The 17,986-nt window shown below is 43.2% G+C and overlaps 3 protein-coding genes across 9 annotated transcripts in view; 1 reads left to right on the forward strand and 2 right to left on the reverse strand.

The window, feature by feature from the left end:
* UBE4A (ubiquitination factor E4A) overlaps positions 1–1,792 on the reverse strand; it is a 33,987-nt gene extending 32,195 nt beyond the window's left edge. The window contains exon 1 of the mRNA XM_004385669.2: positions 1,687–1,792. The gene's annotated coding sequence lies outside the window, so the exon portion shown is untranslated. The remainder of the gene's footprint in view (positions 1–1,686) is intronic.
* A 1,936-nt stretch (positions 1,793–3,728) lies between these two features.
* LOC101352744 (T-cell surface glycoprotein CD3 gamma chain) lies at positions 3,729–11,557 on the reverse strand. 5 transcript variants are annotated; one of them, XM_023739945.1, is made up of 7 exons: positions 11,411–11,556; positions 8,797–8,820; positions 8,086–8,307; positions 7,344–7,475; positions 6,673–6,716; positions 5,995–6,078; positions 3,729–3,776 (listed from the first exon to the last, which is right to left on the reverse strand). In XM_023739945.1, the coding sequence occupies exons 1-6, from the start codon at positions 11,463–11,465 to the stop codon at positions 6,013–6,015; spliced, it is 543 nt and encodes a 180-aa protein (XP_023595713.1). In that variant the 5' UTR covers positions 11,466–11,556; the 3' UTR covers positions 3,729–3,776; positions 5,995–6,012. The 5 variants fall into 5 exon arrangements, with proteins under 5 accessions (XP_023595713.1, XP_023595714.1, XP_023595715.1 ...); XM_023739946.1 differs by lacking the exon at positions 3,729–3,776 and adding an exon at positions 3,812–5,425 and having other exon boundaries at positions 5,999–6,078; XM_023739947.1 differs by lacking the exon at positions 3,729–3,776 and adding an exon at positions 3,818–3,961.
* Positions 11,558–13,091: 1,534 nt separating this feature from the next.
* LOC101353008 (T-cell surface glycoprotein CD3 delta chain) lies at positions 13,092–17,491 on the forward strand. Of its 3 annotated transcripts, XM_023739950.1 has the most exons (6): positions 13,125–13,256; positions 15,259–15,340; positions 15,995–16,201; positions 16,663–16,794; positions 17,074–17,117; positions 17,338–17,491. In XM_023739950.1, exons 2-6 carry the CDS (start codon positions 15,301–15,303, stop codon positions 17,401–17,403), a joined length of 489 nt encoding a protein of 162 aa, XP_023595718.1. In that variant the 5' UTR covers positions 13,125–13,256; positions 15,259–15,300; the 3' UTR covers positions 17,404–17,491. The 3 variants fall into 3 exon arrangements, with proteins under 3 accessions (XP_023595717.1, XP_004385728.1, XP_023595718.1); XM_023739949.1 differs by lacking the exon at positions 15,259–15,340 and having other exon boundaries at positions 13,092–13,241; XM_004385671.2 differs by lacking the exon at positions 15,259–15,340 and having other exon boundaries at positions 13,098–13,256.
* Positions 17,492–17,986: the final 495 nt, after the last annotated feature.

Consider the following 17,986-nt stretch of genomic DNA (forward strand, 5'->3'; position numbering starts at 1 on the left):
TTATTGACTGACTCAATCTTACATGTAATTACTCCTGACTCCCTTATAATAGCAGCACCCATGATCCTACTTCAAGATAAGGGCTTTACTATTTGTCTTGGGTTGCAGTGGAAGGCCAACTCCACAGGGCCAGACAATGTGGCTCTTTGGAATTTCTGCACGTGTAGAAAAAGAGAAAGTAAACAAATCTCTTCTGTCTGTGAAAAACAAAAAAAAGTTTTTGCCTACCTCACCAAGGTCATATTTTTCATATGTGCTTCAAATCCGTGCACAAACTATTTCCATAGAACAAAGGCTAAAATTATGCAACCACTTACAGAAAAGTTTTACAGGAAAAGGGAATATTGATCACTGGATTACCCACCTCATAAGAAAAGTCTGATACAATGAAACCTTGATTTTTTTTTTTTAAATTTAACGAAGTCACTAGGGATTCATAATCTATTTTTCACTGTCATACAGAAATATAGCACTATCCTGTTGTCAGCCTTTGGGATGGTAGTCAATCCTTAGAAACTTTTGAATTTAATTATTTTTGAATATGTCCTGTTTGAAAACAAGTTTCTCTCTGATATACCCACCACAATGATCTACATCTAAAATAGCTGTCTACCTCCAGCTCTACAAAATCCTTTCATCCTCTCGTGATTCAATCTTTTGTTTACGAACAGTACTATTAATCCCTTAAGTGCCGTTATAAGCTCTTAAAGGGATGAATACCCATGTGCTTTAACATCAGACTTGATACTTCTAAACAGAAATATTTGGAATACTTCATACAACTGGAATTGTTAAAATAAAGCTCTATTAAATCATAGTCCATAAACGCCTCTGTCCTGGAGGGTGATACATATATCAAACCAAAACAGAAATAAGAAAATGGCTTCATTGTTGTATGTTCCACCCAATAATCCTTTCAAGCCACGTTAATGTGGCCACAAACCTTTCAATACATCAGCAAACTAGAAGAGACTCTTCAAGTCAAAAACTGAGCTGCATTCCTTGATGAGTCCCATTTTATCTCAGGTAGGCTCCCACGTGGGGCCAAAACAGTCCATGACATCGAAAAACTGATCCCAAGGGGGAAGATTTATCAAAATATAAGTTCCTGGGCTTTGATTAGTCAATTTTAGAAGTGTCTTCTACGTTCAATTGCTGAGGGAGCATGAAGCAGAGTGCCAGGAGAGTTTTGGATTTTGATCACTTGCCTTAAGAAATGTCAACACCTTGCCATACGCATTCAACTGGCTTAATTACTTTGCGACTCGTGCTTAATTTTATCTTCTTTGGTGTCTGATTATCTGCTGTTTACTCTTTATATTTTGTCCCTCCACGTTCCATAGGGGATTCTGGGCAAGAAGGGAGACCCCACCTGCTCGGCGCGCGTTCTAGAGCAAGGAAGTCAAAAGATAATGCAAGGCCAGTATTCTGGCCTTTTCTACAAAGGGCATGGCAAAGAGGGGGAAAGAAATGTGCACAGAGACACCAGAAGCTGGGGCTCTGTAAGGGCACCCAAATCAGACAGCGTCAAAGTTCACGAAGGAGAGGGTCATAGGTCAGGAAAGCACAGGAGAAGGCATTTGGAAGAGGTAAAAGTGTACAGGCCTGGAGAGGCATTCGACTAGGGGGAAAAAACGCTCACTGCAGACCTTCGATCGCCTCCCCTCAAGCAAATTCCTTTCTTACCAGAGCCTGAAGGGCCAACAGCGACGGTTCGACAGACTTTCAGAGGCCGAAGGGGGTCCCACTTCCGACTCAGCGCGGCAACCGGAGCTTACGTCATCTGTAGGGGCCCACGCTGGTGGAATCTCATTCCGCGCCGGAAGCAAGTTGTGTTGCTGCGCACCGGTAGCGGGCGCGCAAACATCCTCACGGCGCACGCGCTAGGTTAGTCAGAGCGGACTGGGGGCGGGGCGGACTGGGGGCGGGGCGGAAGTGGCAGGAACTTCTGTGGGATCCGGGTTCCGGGGCGGAGATCGGGGGTGGGTGGTTTGGAGGTTAGTGGGATATGAGGCAGGGGTTTGGACAGCGGTCGCTAGTAGTGTCTGCTACGTTTGTAGTCTCCTGCTTTCTGTTTTCCCCACCAGGCTGTTTGAATTATCTTTTGTTGGATTTTCAGTTTTCTTAACAGCAAAGTGTAGACAGTATCCATCCTACAAGGCTGTTATGAGATAACAAAAAGGCAATGGAAGCATACTTTTCTAGAGTTAAAAGCGCTGTGCAATGGGAATTTTGTGTATTCATTTCTTATTCAGGTATTTGAGCGCCTACTGTGTCCTAGGCACTGTTGTAAGAGGGCTTTTTAATACTGACGTGAAGTCTTTTCCTTCATGGAGCTTACAATCTGGTAAGGGTGGGAGTGGCAACGTAGCCTGTAAAATCAATGGACACAAAATGTATTACCCAACAAATAGCTGTGGAATAACTGGATAACTTTCTGATTTAAAAGTTGGTTAATATGTTAGGCCTTACACTAAAATAAATTCCAGATAGATCAAAGATGTAAATGTATAAAATGAAACCATGAAAATGCTAATGAATTCATGGATGGAGAAGACTGTAAATATAAAACAACCTAGAAGCCATAAAAGATCAGTGAATTCTACTACTTAAAAATATTTTTTAAATGTGCATGGAAACCCAGTCATAAGCAAAGTAAAAACACAACAAAATTAGAAAAATACTCGCAACTGTTATCACAGACAAAAGATCTAGTTTTCCAAAATGTAAAGGGTTGTTGCAAGTTAGTAAGAAAAAGATAAATATGAGCCAATATTTCATGAAAATGAAAAACAAATGGCTCATTCCCATTTTTAATACGAAAAGTGCAAATTAAAACTACACAGATGACATTTTCAACTTAGATTGGCAAAGGTTTAAAAGTATAATAATACACTATTGGATAGAGTGAGCAAAAGGCACTCTTGTCTATTGTAGGTGAGAGTATATATTGATAAAACCTCTATGGAGTTCAATTTGTCAATATTTAATAAAATTACAAGTGCAAATACATTATGGCCCAGTAATTTCATTTATTTGTATTTATGTTACAAATAGTCTTAATCATGTTCAAAAGGACATTTATTGCTAGAGCTAGAGCTATAAAAGTTTCAGAAGACGACACGAGAAAATCTGTGACCTGAGTTCAGCAAATATTTCTTAGATATGACATCAAAAGCACAATCCAAAAAATAAAATATTGATAAATGGACTTAACAAAATTCAGAACTTCTGCACCTCATAAAACATTATTAAGAAAATGAAAGACAAGCCACAGATTGGGAGAAAATATTTGCAAATTATTTATGTATCTGATAAAGGACTTGTATTCAGACAAAGAACTTCTACAACTCAATAGTAAGAAGACAAACAACCCAATTAAGAAAAAAATGCACAAAAAATTTGAATAGACGTCTCACAAAAGAAGATACCTGAATGGCCAATAAGCACATGAAAAGATTTTCAACATCGTTAGTCATTAGAGAATTGTAAATTAAAACTATAATGAGATAACAATTTTTCATCCATTAAAAGAAAAGCAAAACCAAAACAAAACCAGTTGCTGTCAAGTTGACTCCAACTCACGAGGACCTCCATTTATGTCAGAGTAGAACTGTGTTCCATAGGGTTTTCAACAGCTGATTTTTTGGAAGTGAATTTCTAGGCCTTTCTTCTGAGGTGCTCTGGGTGGACTCAAATCTCCAACCTTTTGGTTAGTAGCCCAGTTCATTAACTGTTTGCACCACCCAGGGACTCTGTTACATCCACTAAAAAGGCTATAATAAAAAAGACAAATAGTAACAAATACCGGTGAGGATGTGGAGAAACAGAAACTCTCATCCATTGCCAGTGGGAATGTACAATGGTATGGCAACTTTGGAAAACAGTTTGGCAGTTTTTTAAAAAGCTAAACATAAATTTACCATATGACTGAGCAATTCTTCACTCCTTGGTATCTACCCTAGAGAAACAAAAACATAGGTCCACACAAAGACTTGCAGGAGAAAGTTCATAGCAGCATTATTCATCACAATTAAAAAATGGAAACAACTCAAATGTCCATCAACTGGTGAATGGACAAACAAAACATGCTATACCCATGCAATGAATACCATTCATTATAAAAAGAAACAAAGTACTTATACGTGTTATAACATAGATGAAGCTTGAAAGCATTATGCTAAGTGAAAAAAGCTAGATACAAAAGACCAGGTATTGTATGATTCCATTTATATGAAATGTCAGAAAAGGCAGATCTAAAGAGAGAAAAAATATTAGTGGTTGCTTGGGGCTGGGGTGGGAACAGGGAGTAAATGCAAACAGCACAAAGGATCTTAAGAAGGTAATGGAAATGCTCTAAAACTGGATTATAATGATTGTGTACAACTGGGTAAAGTTACTAAAAAAAAAAAAATCACGGAAAACAGGTGAAATCACTTAAAATGGGTCAATCTTACGACATTTAAATTACATCTCAATAAAAATTGTTTAAAAGAAACGACATTTATACAATGTTAGTCATTGTTGTAGGGGCAAAAGATAAGAGCCAACTTAAATGTCCTTCAGTAGATAACCCAACCCATTGCTGTTGAATTGATTCGGAATCATAGCGACCCTATGGGACAGAGTAGAACTGCCTCACAGGGTTTCCAAAGCTGTAATCTTTACAGAAGCAGACTGCCACATCTTTCTCCTACAGAGCAGCTAGTGGGTTCAAACGGCTGACCTTTTGGTTGACAGCAAAGATCTTAACCACTGGACCAACACGGCTCCACTTTCCCCCAGTAGGAGACTGGATAAATAAATTATAGTGTATTTGTACAATGTGGCTGCAAAAAAAAGAGCACTTTTTAAAACTAGTGTGAAGCAATATTCAGGTTTTATTAGGTGAAAAGTATAAGATGTATATAATATGATGCCATTTGTGTAGAAAACGGGAGGAGAGAAAGAATATGTACTTCAGAATTTGCTCATATATACCTAGAATACCTCCTAAAGGATAAGAAACTAGTTATATTATTTGCTTCTGGGAAGGGCAACTATGTGGCTGGGGGATGGAGGCGGAGGGTGGCTTTTTACTGCATGTTTTAAACCATGTGAATTATGCACAAAAACTAAGTAAAAACTAAAACCTGAAAAAATTCTATGCAAATACAGGGGATTGTTTAACTTTTTCATTTTTCTTTTACAGAAAAATCATCTCCCAATAGGTGACGCTCTTGAAACACCTTATATGTTTTTACATCTGTCTGTCTATCTTGGCTATCTAATTTTGAGAAAAACCCAAGTTTGTTCTGATGATCTTTCTTCTTCATCTGTCACCACTGGGGAGCTCAAGTCTAGATTGAGGGCTGGAAGTCTCTCTGCTAAGAGTTCTCCAAAATGTATTGCTTTCCTGCTGAGAACTGGATAGAAGAGGTAACACCTGGATTGAAAAAAAATTGCAGTTGGTTCAGAAAACCAAATAATGCTTGTGGCCTTGTCTTCTTGATTGAAACTTCTGATTGATTAGTTGATGGAAAGGTTAATATAGGTCAGTGGTTCTCAACCAAGGGCAATTTTGCCCGGTAGGAGACACTTGGCAGTGTCTGGAGACATTCTTGGTTGTTACGAATGAGGGGTGCTACTGACATGTAGTGGATACAGACCAGGAATACTACAACGCACAGGATAGCCACCCACCTCAAAGTAATGTCTAGCTCAAAATGTCAATAGTGCAGATGTTGAGAAATGCTGATATAGGTTAACATTAACATTCAGCATCTCCCCTGCTTTAGGCCTTGCTTTAAGAGGATTTACATGTACACACAGCATTCATATTTTCTTAGGTAAAAAAAATCCATACTGGCCCAATGCCTTCAGAATAGGGCCTCTATAATCAGCCCCACTCCACAATCCTTATGACTGCTTGGGATAGGCAGATAGACTTGGCAGCAATTGAGAGGGCAGGTAATGCATAGGTACTTTCTTAGAATTGGTGTTTGAAGGACACACCTACTCTGAGTCCTGAGCTCAGTTCTTCTTCAGTTGATTTCCTTGAAGGTGGCTGTATTGGTCATCTTCTCGATCCTTGAGGGGCTAAAAAGGAGAGCACAATCATAAGCCATTTTTCTCCATCCTCTGTTAATTAATTTGATGCGTATTTATTGAGTGCTTTTTATGTGCAAAGGTTTGGAGTGGGTGCTTCACGGTCCTGGGGGCAGAGAGAGGGCAAGGAGATGGAGGCTCTGGATACAGTTCTTTGTGTGTCTGTCAGTATGTTTTTCAACTTTTTCTCACCAGGTCCTGACCTCAGTCTCTCTCAACTCTTCTCTTTATTTCATTCATCTACCCAAAGGTATAGTTATCCCATCATCTGGTATGCTTTAAGCAGTTCCTTATCTGTATCCCAAACCAAAACCCATCAACCCATGAGTTGATTCCAACTCATAGTGACCCTGTAGGACAGTGTAGAAGTGCCCCATAGAATTTCCAAGGCTGGAATCTTTATGGAAGCAGACTGCCACAACTTTCTCCCACAGACCGGCTGGTGGCTTTGAACCGCTGACCTTTCGGTTACACCACCAGGGCTCGTTTTATCTGTATAGTATCTTCCAAATAACTTGCCCCCAAATTCAGAAATTTTACCCCCTCTGATTGTAGCAATGTCTATTTGGTTTATAATCCCCTTACCTGGTAGAGCTGGTCATTGGGCAATAGAGTCTGCTTGTCTGAAGCTGCACAAAAAGCAAAATACACAAAAGATAGAATGGATAATAGATTAGGTTATAAAATAGCAGTAAGAATTAGTAAACTACACCTACACGCAACAATAAAGATAAGTCTCGAAAGCATATTGTTGAATGAAAGAAACCATACACAAAAGTACTTACTGTACAAGTCTATATAAAGAACAAAAACATGCAAAATTAATCCACACATTAGAAGTCAGAATAGTGCTTAGTTTTAGGCATAGGTAGTGACTGGAAGTGACCACAAGGGGGGGCTTCTAGAGTGTCAGTAACATTCTTGGACTGGGTGCTGAATTCATGGGTGTGTTTGCTTTGTTAAATTTTTTTATCTGAACGCTGTGATTTATCCACTTTTCTGTATGTATGTTTCACGTCGATAGAAAGTTTTTAAAAACACGAAGACAAGTCAGAGGGAGTGAGATTTGGAGACAGGCAAATACACTGTGATAGCCCCAGGTATCCTTTTCTCCTGCCCCAGAGATACAGGGCCTCACCCAACTACGCATGTTAGCAGCACATGCCAACTCAGTCTCTTCTATTTGGTCTCTTTTGGTTGGAAGGGGTCTCAGGGTCCCAGGTGGTCACATCTTTCATCTAAGAACATTCTTCTACCTCGTGACTGATGAACTCCATCCTGCCCAGCAATGAAGTAGACCCCAAGAGCAAGGAAGAAAATGCTGACGATTTCAGCAAAGATGAAGCCAGTTACCGTGGCTGCGTTCAGTTCGATGCAGTTCTGACACACTGTGGGAAAAGGCAGGGACAAGCCTCCTTCAGGCTGGAAAGTTGCTCTTCCTGGATCTTTTCCCCCTGCCTACCAGCTATACTGCCTCTGTCTAAGACAACAGGATTCTCCTTCTCTGAGTGATATGGCAACAGAATTGCCTGAGAAGACCCTTGGACCAAGAACTCAATGTTTCTTGATGTTTCTCAGTGTCCCAGGAGTCCTGGGGAAGCCTGTGTAGTCTCACTACCAGAAACTATGTAGACTTGGAGGAAAACAAGATGCCTTTCTCCATGCTCAGCTGTCCTCCACTCCACACTGCTATTCACCTTGTAATTATTCCCCTCGTTCCCCTCTTCCCACCCCCAGATTACAGAAGGAGATGAGCTGCTCCAATCCATGGGGCCCACCCAAAAGTAAGACAGGCTTTACAGAAAGAACTGGCTATTCTGGGGTAACTGTCTTGTCACATTCAAAGAAAAGCAAGCTGAGATTAAGACAACTGGCTAGTATATCATCGCTTAGCATCTATTTCCACCCTCACCCAAGACAGGAAGCTCATCAGAATAGCAAGTACTGCTTAATTTCATAACCAACCAACCAACAAACGAACCAAAGCGCATTACATACTTCTAAAATACACTTGGAGTGATTTTGAGACATTAGATCCTTTGCACTGGTACGTCCCTTGAGGGTCCTTGGTAGCACTTCCCAGGTTGTATTGGTTTTTAGCTTTCTGTGAGGCATGTATTTCCTTTCCATCTTTAAACCATGTGATATTTCTATCTTCCAAGTCACAAGTCAAAAGTACTGAACCATCTTCTCGATTGTCATCCACTTTTAAATACTCATCTGAAAAGGGAAAAGCCATGGTTCTGGTATGGATCTTGCCTCTGGAATGCTCCCTGCCCAAAGTACCAGGGGAAGACCATTAAAGCAGTGCTTTTCAAACTTTAATGTACACTTGAATCACATGGGCATCTTGTTAGAAATTTAGATTCTATTCAGTAATTCTGAGGAGGGGCTGAGATTTCTGACATGCTCCCAGATGAGGCCTGTGCTGTTGGTTCATGGATCACATTTTGAGTAGTGCCTATCTACTAAAGTCCTGTTTCTTCTGCAAGAATTAGACAATTAATTGCTTAACTATTGGAAAGCTGCCTAGAACAGGTCATGGCTGGCCAGTGATTTGGTTGATAATGGAGAGGTCAGCTATCCACCCCTACCCCCATCATCCCATCCCTCTTAAATTGTTCACTCTTGTAGGACTGCTGTTGTAGGAAGCCATATTTCTGTGAATTTTCTCAGAGTTTGAACATAAAAAGAAGATATTTCCCCTACCTTGTTTCAGCTTGGCCATAGTACCTGTAGAGACAGATGAGATACAGAGGATCAGCTGGGTATGGAATTGTTCAGATGCCCTGAGATATCATTCCCATCATCAGTTAAGGCCAAGACCAGAAATGATAGTATCTATACCTACTTCCCTGGATCATAGCCTAAATTACCAAATTGGATTCAGGGTATTGCCTATACAGTCCATAATGCTCTGCTCCTTGAGCAGCTAAAGCCCTGGTAAGGAGTGGGTGTGCACTAGCCAAAGAATCCAGACCTTTTAATGCTGAGTTACTTCTAAACTCTTCAGCCTTGGTGATTCATTTCATATAGAAACCCTAGATGTCCCAGGAGAGTTTGTTCTCCAATAGCCCTCAAATCTGTCTCAAACCTCAGAGTAGAGTTGCATGTTAGATGTACTACAGAGACTCACCACTGGAATAGTTCAATCTAGACATTCACTGAGTATTATTATGTATCTGGCATGGTTAAACATTGTGAAAGAAAAGGGCAGTAATATAAAGAACCAGTCACTGCTTCCAAAGAGTTTACAATGAAGTAAAAAAACAAACATATATATAATTAATGTAATAGAACTTGTAAGTGCTCTTTTACTACATATATAAATGCATATTAATGGAGGAAGAATCTACTGAGTTTTGCCCAAGGGTGGAGGGTCAGGGAATGCTTAAATAGAGGTAGTGACATTTGGCTTGGCTTGAAGAATGAGTAGAAGGAATTCACCAGACAGAGAAAGGCATTCTGAGTAGAAAGAATAGCTGAGCAAGGATACATATTTGGAAAAGTACATGCAAGAAGTAGAGCTTGTGATGGGGAGAGGTGGGGCACGAATCACAGTGTGATGGAAATAGTTGCAATCAGCATTCTCCTCCTCCAATAACTAGTCAACTGTCATTGAACCTCACATAGTGTTGGACTGTCCATGAGTAGTACCCAGCACAGTGTCTGAAACATGGTAGGAGTTCCATAAATATTTTTGAATGGATGCATGAATGAACAAATCAATGAATTAAAAAAAAAAGTACACAGTTAAGCAGATTTCTTACTAGCCCTTCTCCCTGAGCACCTGGTCACTGTGGGAGGCACAGAGAAGCCCCTCATTCTAAGTCAGATTCCATTGCAAAGAGGATCAAATTGACTATTGAATATCTTTCAATTTTGCCTATCAAGTCCTATTTCCTCTTAGAATTTGAGAGGTCATGTAGCCAAATTTCCTGGATTGACTGGCGAGGGAACTCCAGTTCACAGAGCCCATTGATGGGTAAGCTGTACCTGGGACTCAGGTTTTCTGTTGCTCAGCCCAGTGCTTTTTCCACTATATCTAGCTGCCTCACACAGGCTTTCAGCATCTTTGTTGTCTTTATCTGGATCCTCCTTTTATCCCCTCAGAAATGATTTGAAACTTTTACCGTCCTCTTCAAGTCCTCCACTTGACCCTTATGCAGCTCAGTTTCACACTATCTTAATGAAATGAAGTCATCCATGACCTTTATTTTGCCAAATCTCAAAGACTTAAACTTTTAAATATACTATTATATTAATGGACCTCTCTGTAGCATTTTATACTCTTGGTACTCTTTTATACTCTTCATAATCTCTCCTTCTGGAAGTTCTCTACTCCTTTGGTTCCCATTCATTGCACTCACCTCATTCTTCCAGCTCTTTGATCACTACTTTGCCTCTTTCTCGAGATCCTTTTTTATCTAATTGCCCCTTCAAGGTTATTGTCCTCACAGTTCTATCCTCAGCTCCCTCTTTCTCACATATCACATAGTACTTGTGTGATTTTAACAACTTTCATGGTTTTGGCTACCCCTAATGTGTGGGGAGTGGGACCCTGGTGGTGCAGTGGTTAAGTGTTCGGCTGCTAACCAGAAGGTCAGCAGTTTGAATCCTCCAGCCACTCCTTGGAAACCCTATGGGACAGTTCTACTGTGTCCCATAGGGTTGCTATGAGTTGGAATCGACTCCACAGCAATATGTTGAAGGTGTGAAGAACCAGCTCTAGTCCAGACTCCAGGCTTCAGCCTAGTTCATCCACTTCCTGTTGGATATATCCAAACTGAATATACTTATAGGCACGTCACACTCAAGTCTGGTAACATTAAACTTATCTCTCCTATTAGACTGTGAGCTTTTTGGGGTAGATATTTTTTATTCATATGTATATCCTCCTGTCTATCACATAATAGAATCTCAACCATATTTGTTGACCAACTGACCAGCTGAGTGATCTTTATAGATCTCCTCCTAACCCCAGCTCTGAGCTAGAGAACACGTACGTTTTCCTTTCAGGTTCCTGGCCTGTGTCCTTTTGGGTTACATTCAAGCCTAAAATGGCGGCAGCAGAGCCCTCTTTCTAGCCAGTTAAGGTTTCTGTTTTAATCTCTCAGAGATAAGGATCCCAATTCTCCCTTGAGGCACTGCTTCTTTCTAGCAAAGCACGGTAGGAAGCTTCATTTTCGCCCTTGGTCTTTGAATTTTAGGGTAACACCTGAGGTAGGATTGAGGTTAGGGATGACAATATTCTCGCTTCTTCCGCGGCCTCTACCCCTTGAACCCTTCCTTAGGCTTCCAGAACCCCCCTGAGGACCCTTACCTTGAAGAAGAATGATAGCCAGAGTGAGGCTGGCCAGACCCTTCCCCTGCTTCATGTCAGTCTCGCTCTTAGCTGCAAAGCGCTGAGCAGCCCTTAGTTAGCAGTCCTCTGGCCTGTGCGGCAGCTAACCTGGCTCCGCCCAGCACCTTTCAGGCTGGGGCCCCTGCTAAAGGGGCAAGAACCCAGAGTCTCCTCTCTCTGCTTCAAGCGTGGGAGGCAGGGCCTGAACAGGGCTGCAGGTGCAGATGTCTCTTGCTTTTCCGTTAAGGCTCCTCTGGGTATGGATGGAGTGGAAGGTGGGAGCTGGTGGGAGGGGTAGGCAGAAAATGCTGCCATCTCAGAGATTCGGCTTTCACAGAGTCACCTTGGGTGCTGGGTGGGAGATGATCCTGAGCCCCTTTCTTCATGCGGTAGATAAATTCCCCTGCCACCAGTTGTTACTAGAACTAAGAATTTAGGCACAGCCCTCAGGTGCTTGGGGCTGGAGCTCTGAATGGAAAGCCACCTCAGCCCAGGTCTTCGATCAGGAATTTTGCACTATTCTTTTGAGATGAAATCATCAAAGTGGTGCCTGCCAGGAAGGGCATAGGTGGGACAATTTCCACAAGACAGGCCAGCACAGGCCCCGGGCTGGCCCTGGACTGAGTTTCCAGGGTCTCATGTCCCTGCCTCCCTCAGTCAGTCAATCAATCATTCAAAGAGTACTTAGAGAGTCCTTATGTTGTACCAGGCACAAGCCAGGTGTTAGGGATACAACAGTGAGCAAGACAGACACTATCTCTGCCCTCAGGTAAATTAGAGCTCGATTAGGGCAGGTAGAGTTTTAGATGCCATAGGCCACAAGGGAAAAACTCTGTGTTCTGGGGAGGCTCAATTCTGCCTGTGAGTCAATTATATTGTTATTAATAACTCCCATTTACTGAGCATATATGATGTGCCAGGCATCATACAAACATTTTGTTTGAATCCTTATGATAATACTGAAGGAATTAGGCTCTGAAAACTTACATGGCAGGCCCAGGCCCCATCAAAAAATCCAAACCAGTTGCTGTAGAATGGATTCTGACGCATGGTAACCCCATGTGTATCAGAACAGATCTGTGCTCCAAAGAATTTTCAATGGCTGAAGTTTTGGAAGTAGATCACCAGGCCTTTCTTCTGAGGCACCTCTGGGTGGATTTGAACTGCCAATCTTTTTGTTAGCAGCAGAGGGCATTAACTGTTTGCACCACCCAGTGAATCCACCCAGTCTCCACAGGTAAGTAGTATTGGAGCCAGGATTCAAATCTCTGGCTGGGTGTCTCTAAGGTCCAACCTTCCCCTGGAAAGAAGCTACTTCATCTGGTGTCCCAGGCTGCCCAATGAAGGACCCTGAGGAAAGATCAGGAACGGGCAGTTTTTAGGTAGTGAGAAAATGTAGTAATGTTGTTAACAGGACTCTGAAGTTCTCGTTTGTCATCAGCAGCTTAGGAAAGGCAATCCTAAAGTTCTCTGGACTTCTTAGAAGCCAGGCAACCTTCTCCATATTCTCTGCTCTCCCTTCCACCCCACCCCCAAGCTCCCTGCTCAGAGAAAGAGCAACTTGCACCTGCTTCCTTCCTACCCCATCCCTATCTCTACCCGTCATCAATGGCAGAAGGCAGAGAAATAGTCACCTTCTGGTTCCTCCCCTACCCTTTACTTTTTCCGGGTACCCATGAGTCTGTGGGGGAGGGCCACTCTCACCCTGGCTGATAGCTCTGTGATCTGGGTCTACTGGACGAATTTGGCTGAAAGATGAAGCACAGCAGGTTTCTGGTTGGCCTGATCCTGGCTGCCCTTATTCTCCAAGATAAGGCTTCTTCAGGTGGGTGAGCATCTTGAAGAAGGGATTTGAGAGGGACATTACCACTGAGAGCATATCCAGCAAGGTCCACTCGAAAATCTTTCTCGATACTAGCATTCATCAGGCACCCCAGGGTGAAAAGGAGGGCAGGGTTGAGATGTAGCACAACATCTGGGAAACAGGCCCTTGACTTCTGACTGACTCCAGTCAGCGGAGCTTCTTGGCCTTGAATGGCTCTCTGAAGGCCTTAGGCCAGAGATCTGTAGGAAATGGTGCAGTGTGTGTGTGCGTGGCTGAGCCTAAGGCTGGTAATGGGAGCAGAGCTGCATGCACTGCAACTTCTAGGGTAAACAGGCTGTGGGATCAGGACTCTTGGTCATTTAGTCATCATTACATCATTACCCGGAACCATGGCCCAGCACTCAGGGGAATGCCTTAAGAGAAAAGTGAACTGGAGATTGAGGAGGAGGGAGGGCTGATTTGGGAGGTTACTGCATAGTCAGTGGGATGAGCAACTCATCCCGGTTTGCCTGGGACTGTCTTGGTTTTAAACCTGAAAGTCCCATGTCTCAGGAACTCCCTCATCCCAGGCACACTGGGATGAGTGTTGCTCTTAGGTGCCATAGAGTCAATTCCAACTCATAGCGACCCTATGCACAACAGAACAAAACATTGCCCAGTCCTGCGCCATCCTCAAAATTGTTGTTATGCTTGAACCCATTGTTGCAGCCACTGTGTCAATCCATCTTGCTGAGAGTCTTCCTCTTTTTTGCTGACCATCTACCAAGCATGATGTCCTTCTCCAGGCACTGGTCCCTCCTGATAACATGTCCGTAGTATGTGAGACGACATCTCACCATCTTTGCTTCTAAGAAGCATTCTGGCTGTACTTTTTCTAAGATAGATTTGTTTGTTCTTCTGGCAGTCCATGGTATTTTGAATATTCTTCACCAACACCACAATTCTAAGGCATCAGTTCTTCTTTGGTCTTCCTTATTCATTGTCCAGCTTTCGTGTGTGTATGAGGTGATTGAAAACACGATGGTTTGGGTCAGGTGCACCATTGTCCTCAAAAGTGATGGTTGGTCAACCTAGTATCTGGACCAGGACACTGGGATTTCCACAGGAGACAGATCCTTAAGGAACACATGTCTGTAGGATATGAAGAATCTGATGTACATGAGTCTCCCTGCTTTAGAGGCATGAGAAGCTGCTGTTTGGGGGTTTTCTAGAGGATGCTCTTGTATCCAAGTTGGTAATGGAGTATGAAGGTTAGGGAGAGCATGGATTCCACTTTTCCCCAGAGCTGAAGATACTGATTCTAGTGGGCTGTGAAGATGCTCTCAGGCTGTTAGAGGCAGTTAGTGGATCTGTTTGATTCTAGGAATTTTCTTATTTCTTCTATTACCCAGTGGTTTTTAACCAGGGTGTTACTCAGTTTCCGTGTATTTGATTCGTTTTTCTTGTTCTTCCTGTTATTGATTTCTAACTTTTTAGTGTTGTGATCTGAAAAGATGCTTTGTATTATTTTGATGTTTTTGAATTTCTTGAGGCTTGCTTTGTGGCCTAACCTATGGTTTATTCTGGAAAATGGTCCATGTGCACTGGAAAAGAATGTGTGCTGTGCTGTTGGTGGGTGGAGTAGTCTGTATATGCCTATGAGATCAAGTTGGTTGATTGTGTTGTTTAGATCATCTGTATCTTTCTTGAGTTTCTTTCTAGTTTTTCTGCCCTTCATCAAAAGTGGTATATTAAAATCTGCTACTATTATTGTGGAGTGGTCTATTGGTCTTTTCAATTCTGTTAAAGTTGGTTTTATGTATTTTGGAGCTCTGTCATTGAGTGCATAGATATTTATTATGGTTATGTCCTCTTGTTGGATTGTCCCTTTAATCATTATATAATGCCCTTCCTTGTCTCATATGCTGGTTTTTGCCTGAAAGTCTATTTTATCAGAGATTAATAGCAAGTCAGTGGATCCGGAAAGGTGCTGTGCTCACTTCCAACCCTTCTACTCCGCTAGACCTGACTTATGGGATGACATCCAGAAGTTGGAGCCCCAAGAATGGATTCGATACATAATTTCCCACTCCCCACCCAGCAAGGTAGAACAGCTAAAAATGTTTACATGGGGTTTGCCCTGGGCTCCCTCTGGACTACTGGGCTTGTAATTTATGCCAGATTCTCCCCCACCTCCAACAATCACTGGCCCTGGCAAAGGCTTTAGTGGTGAGAGGCTCATGTCCTTGGTAATTGTTGTTGAGGGTGGGGCAATGGGGAGGAAAGAGGATGAGAAGTTGAAATGCAAGTGTTGCAGGTGGATGGGAAGTAGGATTAGAAGTTTTCCCGGAGAAAAAATGGGGACATGGCCAACTGAGGAATATTCCTCTGCCTTTCCATATCTCTTGGCTGTTTCAGCCATCTATGTTTCCCTCCTACTTCTAATCAGTGGTCTGAGTTCATTTCTAGGAAGGTTCTCAGATCAACCTAGCTCCATGGATTCCTCTTTTGCTCTGTGCCTCTCAGGACCTGTCCTTTTCATGGACAACTGAATCCTTGTGTCTTTGCCTCTATAGTTCATGGGGAACATTCCAAAGCCTTCTCTTGTGACACTGTCTCTCTCCTAGAAACTCTATAATGATATACTGCTCAAAACTAGGAAAGTGGTCCTTCTGAAGTATGATCCTCAGCAAAAAAAGGTGTCTAGTGTAAAACAAAGCGCTGGCACCAATTGTGGTATTTTTTCCCCTTTTCTTTAGAAAGCTACAACAAGATAACTGTGGAAGAACATGAGGATAAAGTGATTTTGAAATGTGATGGCAACATCTCGCGGATAGAGGGAACAGAGGGAAACCGGTTATCAGACAATAAAAGCCTGGTCTTGGGAAAAAGCATCCAGGACCCACAAGGGATGTATCAGTGTACTGAGAAGGAAGCTGAATTTGCTTTGCAAGTATACTATCGAAGTATGTGCCTCCTGGACCCTTTGGGTTGGAATGGATGGGGCCTTTGCATATGAGAACTTTCTGGCTGGAGGGGGCTGTTTTGAACCAATCTGTTCTCTAAATAAACTGGGTCCACTCTCTTGTAATGGTATAAGCCCAACTTTTGCTGGCCTCAGAGTGGTAGAGAGAGCTTAGCTAAGTGAGGAAGAGCAGTAGGGGCCTGGGGCTTGGTTGGGAGAGTAGTTTGGCCCATCTCCTTGTTCATAGTCCCACAAGACTGAGACTACTTCTTGACTTTCCTCAGGGATTCTTTGGGATGAAGGGTAGAGGTGGACATAGCCAGGCCATCAGCAGGCCTCTCTCCTAAGATCTTACTGAAGTCTGGGTCTTGGCATGAGAGATCCTGGAGCTGCCCTCAGAGGCAGAGTAGGCTCCCTGATCCTGAAGGCTCTTTACTTCTCCTCTCTCCTCTCTTCCCACAGTGTGTCAGAACTGTGTGGAGCTGGACTCAACCACCCTGGTTGGCATCGTCATCACTGACATCATTGCCACTCTGCTCCTCGCTTTGGGGGTCTACTGCTTTGCTGGACATGAGACTGGAAGGCTCTCTAGGGGTAAGCCAAAGGGATAAAGTGTGTGTGTGGTTTGCCAATGATCTCATGCACCTGCTAGGGAATGAGGCTAGTGGTGAGGTTCAGTCTCATTTGGGACTCTTATCCCCTAAGGACTCTTACAACTGGCCATCGAAAGAACTTGTGTGCCCATCTTGCTTATGCAGACTCCAGAGGGCCTGGGAGGGTATGGCCAGCTGCAACCCCCCTTGTAGTGCTTCTGGGGTCTCACCATCCTGTCCTCCTAGGCCCTTGATGACTCTCTTTCCCTGGTTCTTCTAGCTGCTGACACTCAAGCTCTGTTGAGGAATGACCAGCTCTATCAGGTGAGCCCTGAGGAGGAAGAGACAGGAATGGGAGGAAGGGCGAATTGGGATAGAGGGATAGACATTAGGTGTTATGTGTATGTGTGAAGGGTCATGGTGAGGAATTCATCACTGAGGGTCTGCAAAGGTCAGACGTGAGCTCTCACCTCTGGGGCCCTGCTGGAGTCCTTCCCTGGAGAGTTCTGACCTTGCTTCCATGTTCCCCCTTCTCATCTTTCAGCCCCTCAGAGATCGGAATGATGGTCAGTACAGCCGTCTCGGAGGAAACTGGCCTCGGAACAAGTGAACCTGAGACTGGTGGCTTACAAGAGCATAACTTATCAACTGTACCTTCTTTCCTTACTCAGCCAATAAAAATATCTGCTTTCATTCAGCAGTTTCTGGGTTTTTCAAGGCTCCTGGGCAAGAAATGGGAGTTGGCCTGACTTGGTTGGGACCTTGTGCTCTCTGCCCACCCTGCCTACCTGTGTCCTTCTTTCATCTCTTCCCTTTCTCCTGACTCTTCTGACTTAGTGGGTTCCCTGGGTGGAGGATCCAGGCTGTGCCCCATCACACTCCCTCAACTACTTGTTGACTCTAGTCATCTATAGCAACACTTCCAGGGTTTCAGCTGCCTCACCACAGCTGAGGGCAGACTGCTGAATTCAGGGGCCAAACCACACAGAAACTGTGGAGTTTCCATGACATCATGAGTGGGGGTGGCAGAGACACCAAGGGGCCCTGGAACTCTCTTCTTGTCAAGACTCGAAGGGATGTGTGTGTGACAAAGTCTCACTTCTGCTCAGGGGCTTGCCTGGGCTTTGTGACCCCTGTTGAGTGACTGTCACTAGCTATGAGGAGTTTCAGCCGAGGCCCCTTCAGCACCTTTT

This window comes from Trichechus manatus, unplaced genomic scaffold (assembly GCF_000243295.1).
Source record: "Trichechus manatus latirostris isolate Lorelei unplaced genomic scaffold, TriManLat1.0 scaffold00143, whole genome shotgun sequence".
NCBI lineage: Eukaryota > Metazoa > Chordata > Mammalia > Sirenia > Trichechidae > Trichechus > Trichechus manatus.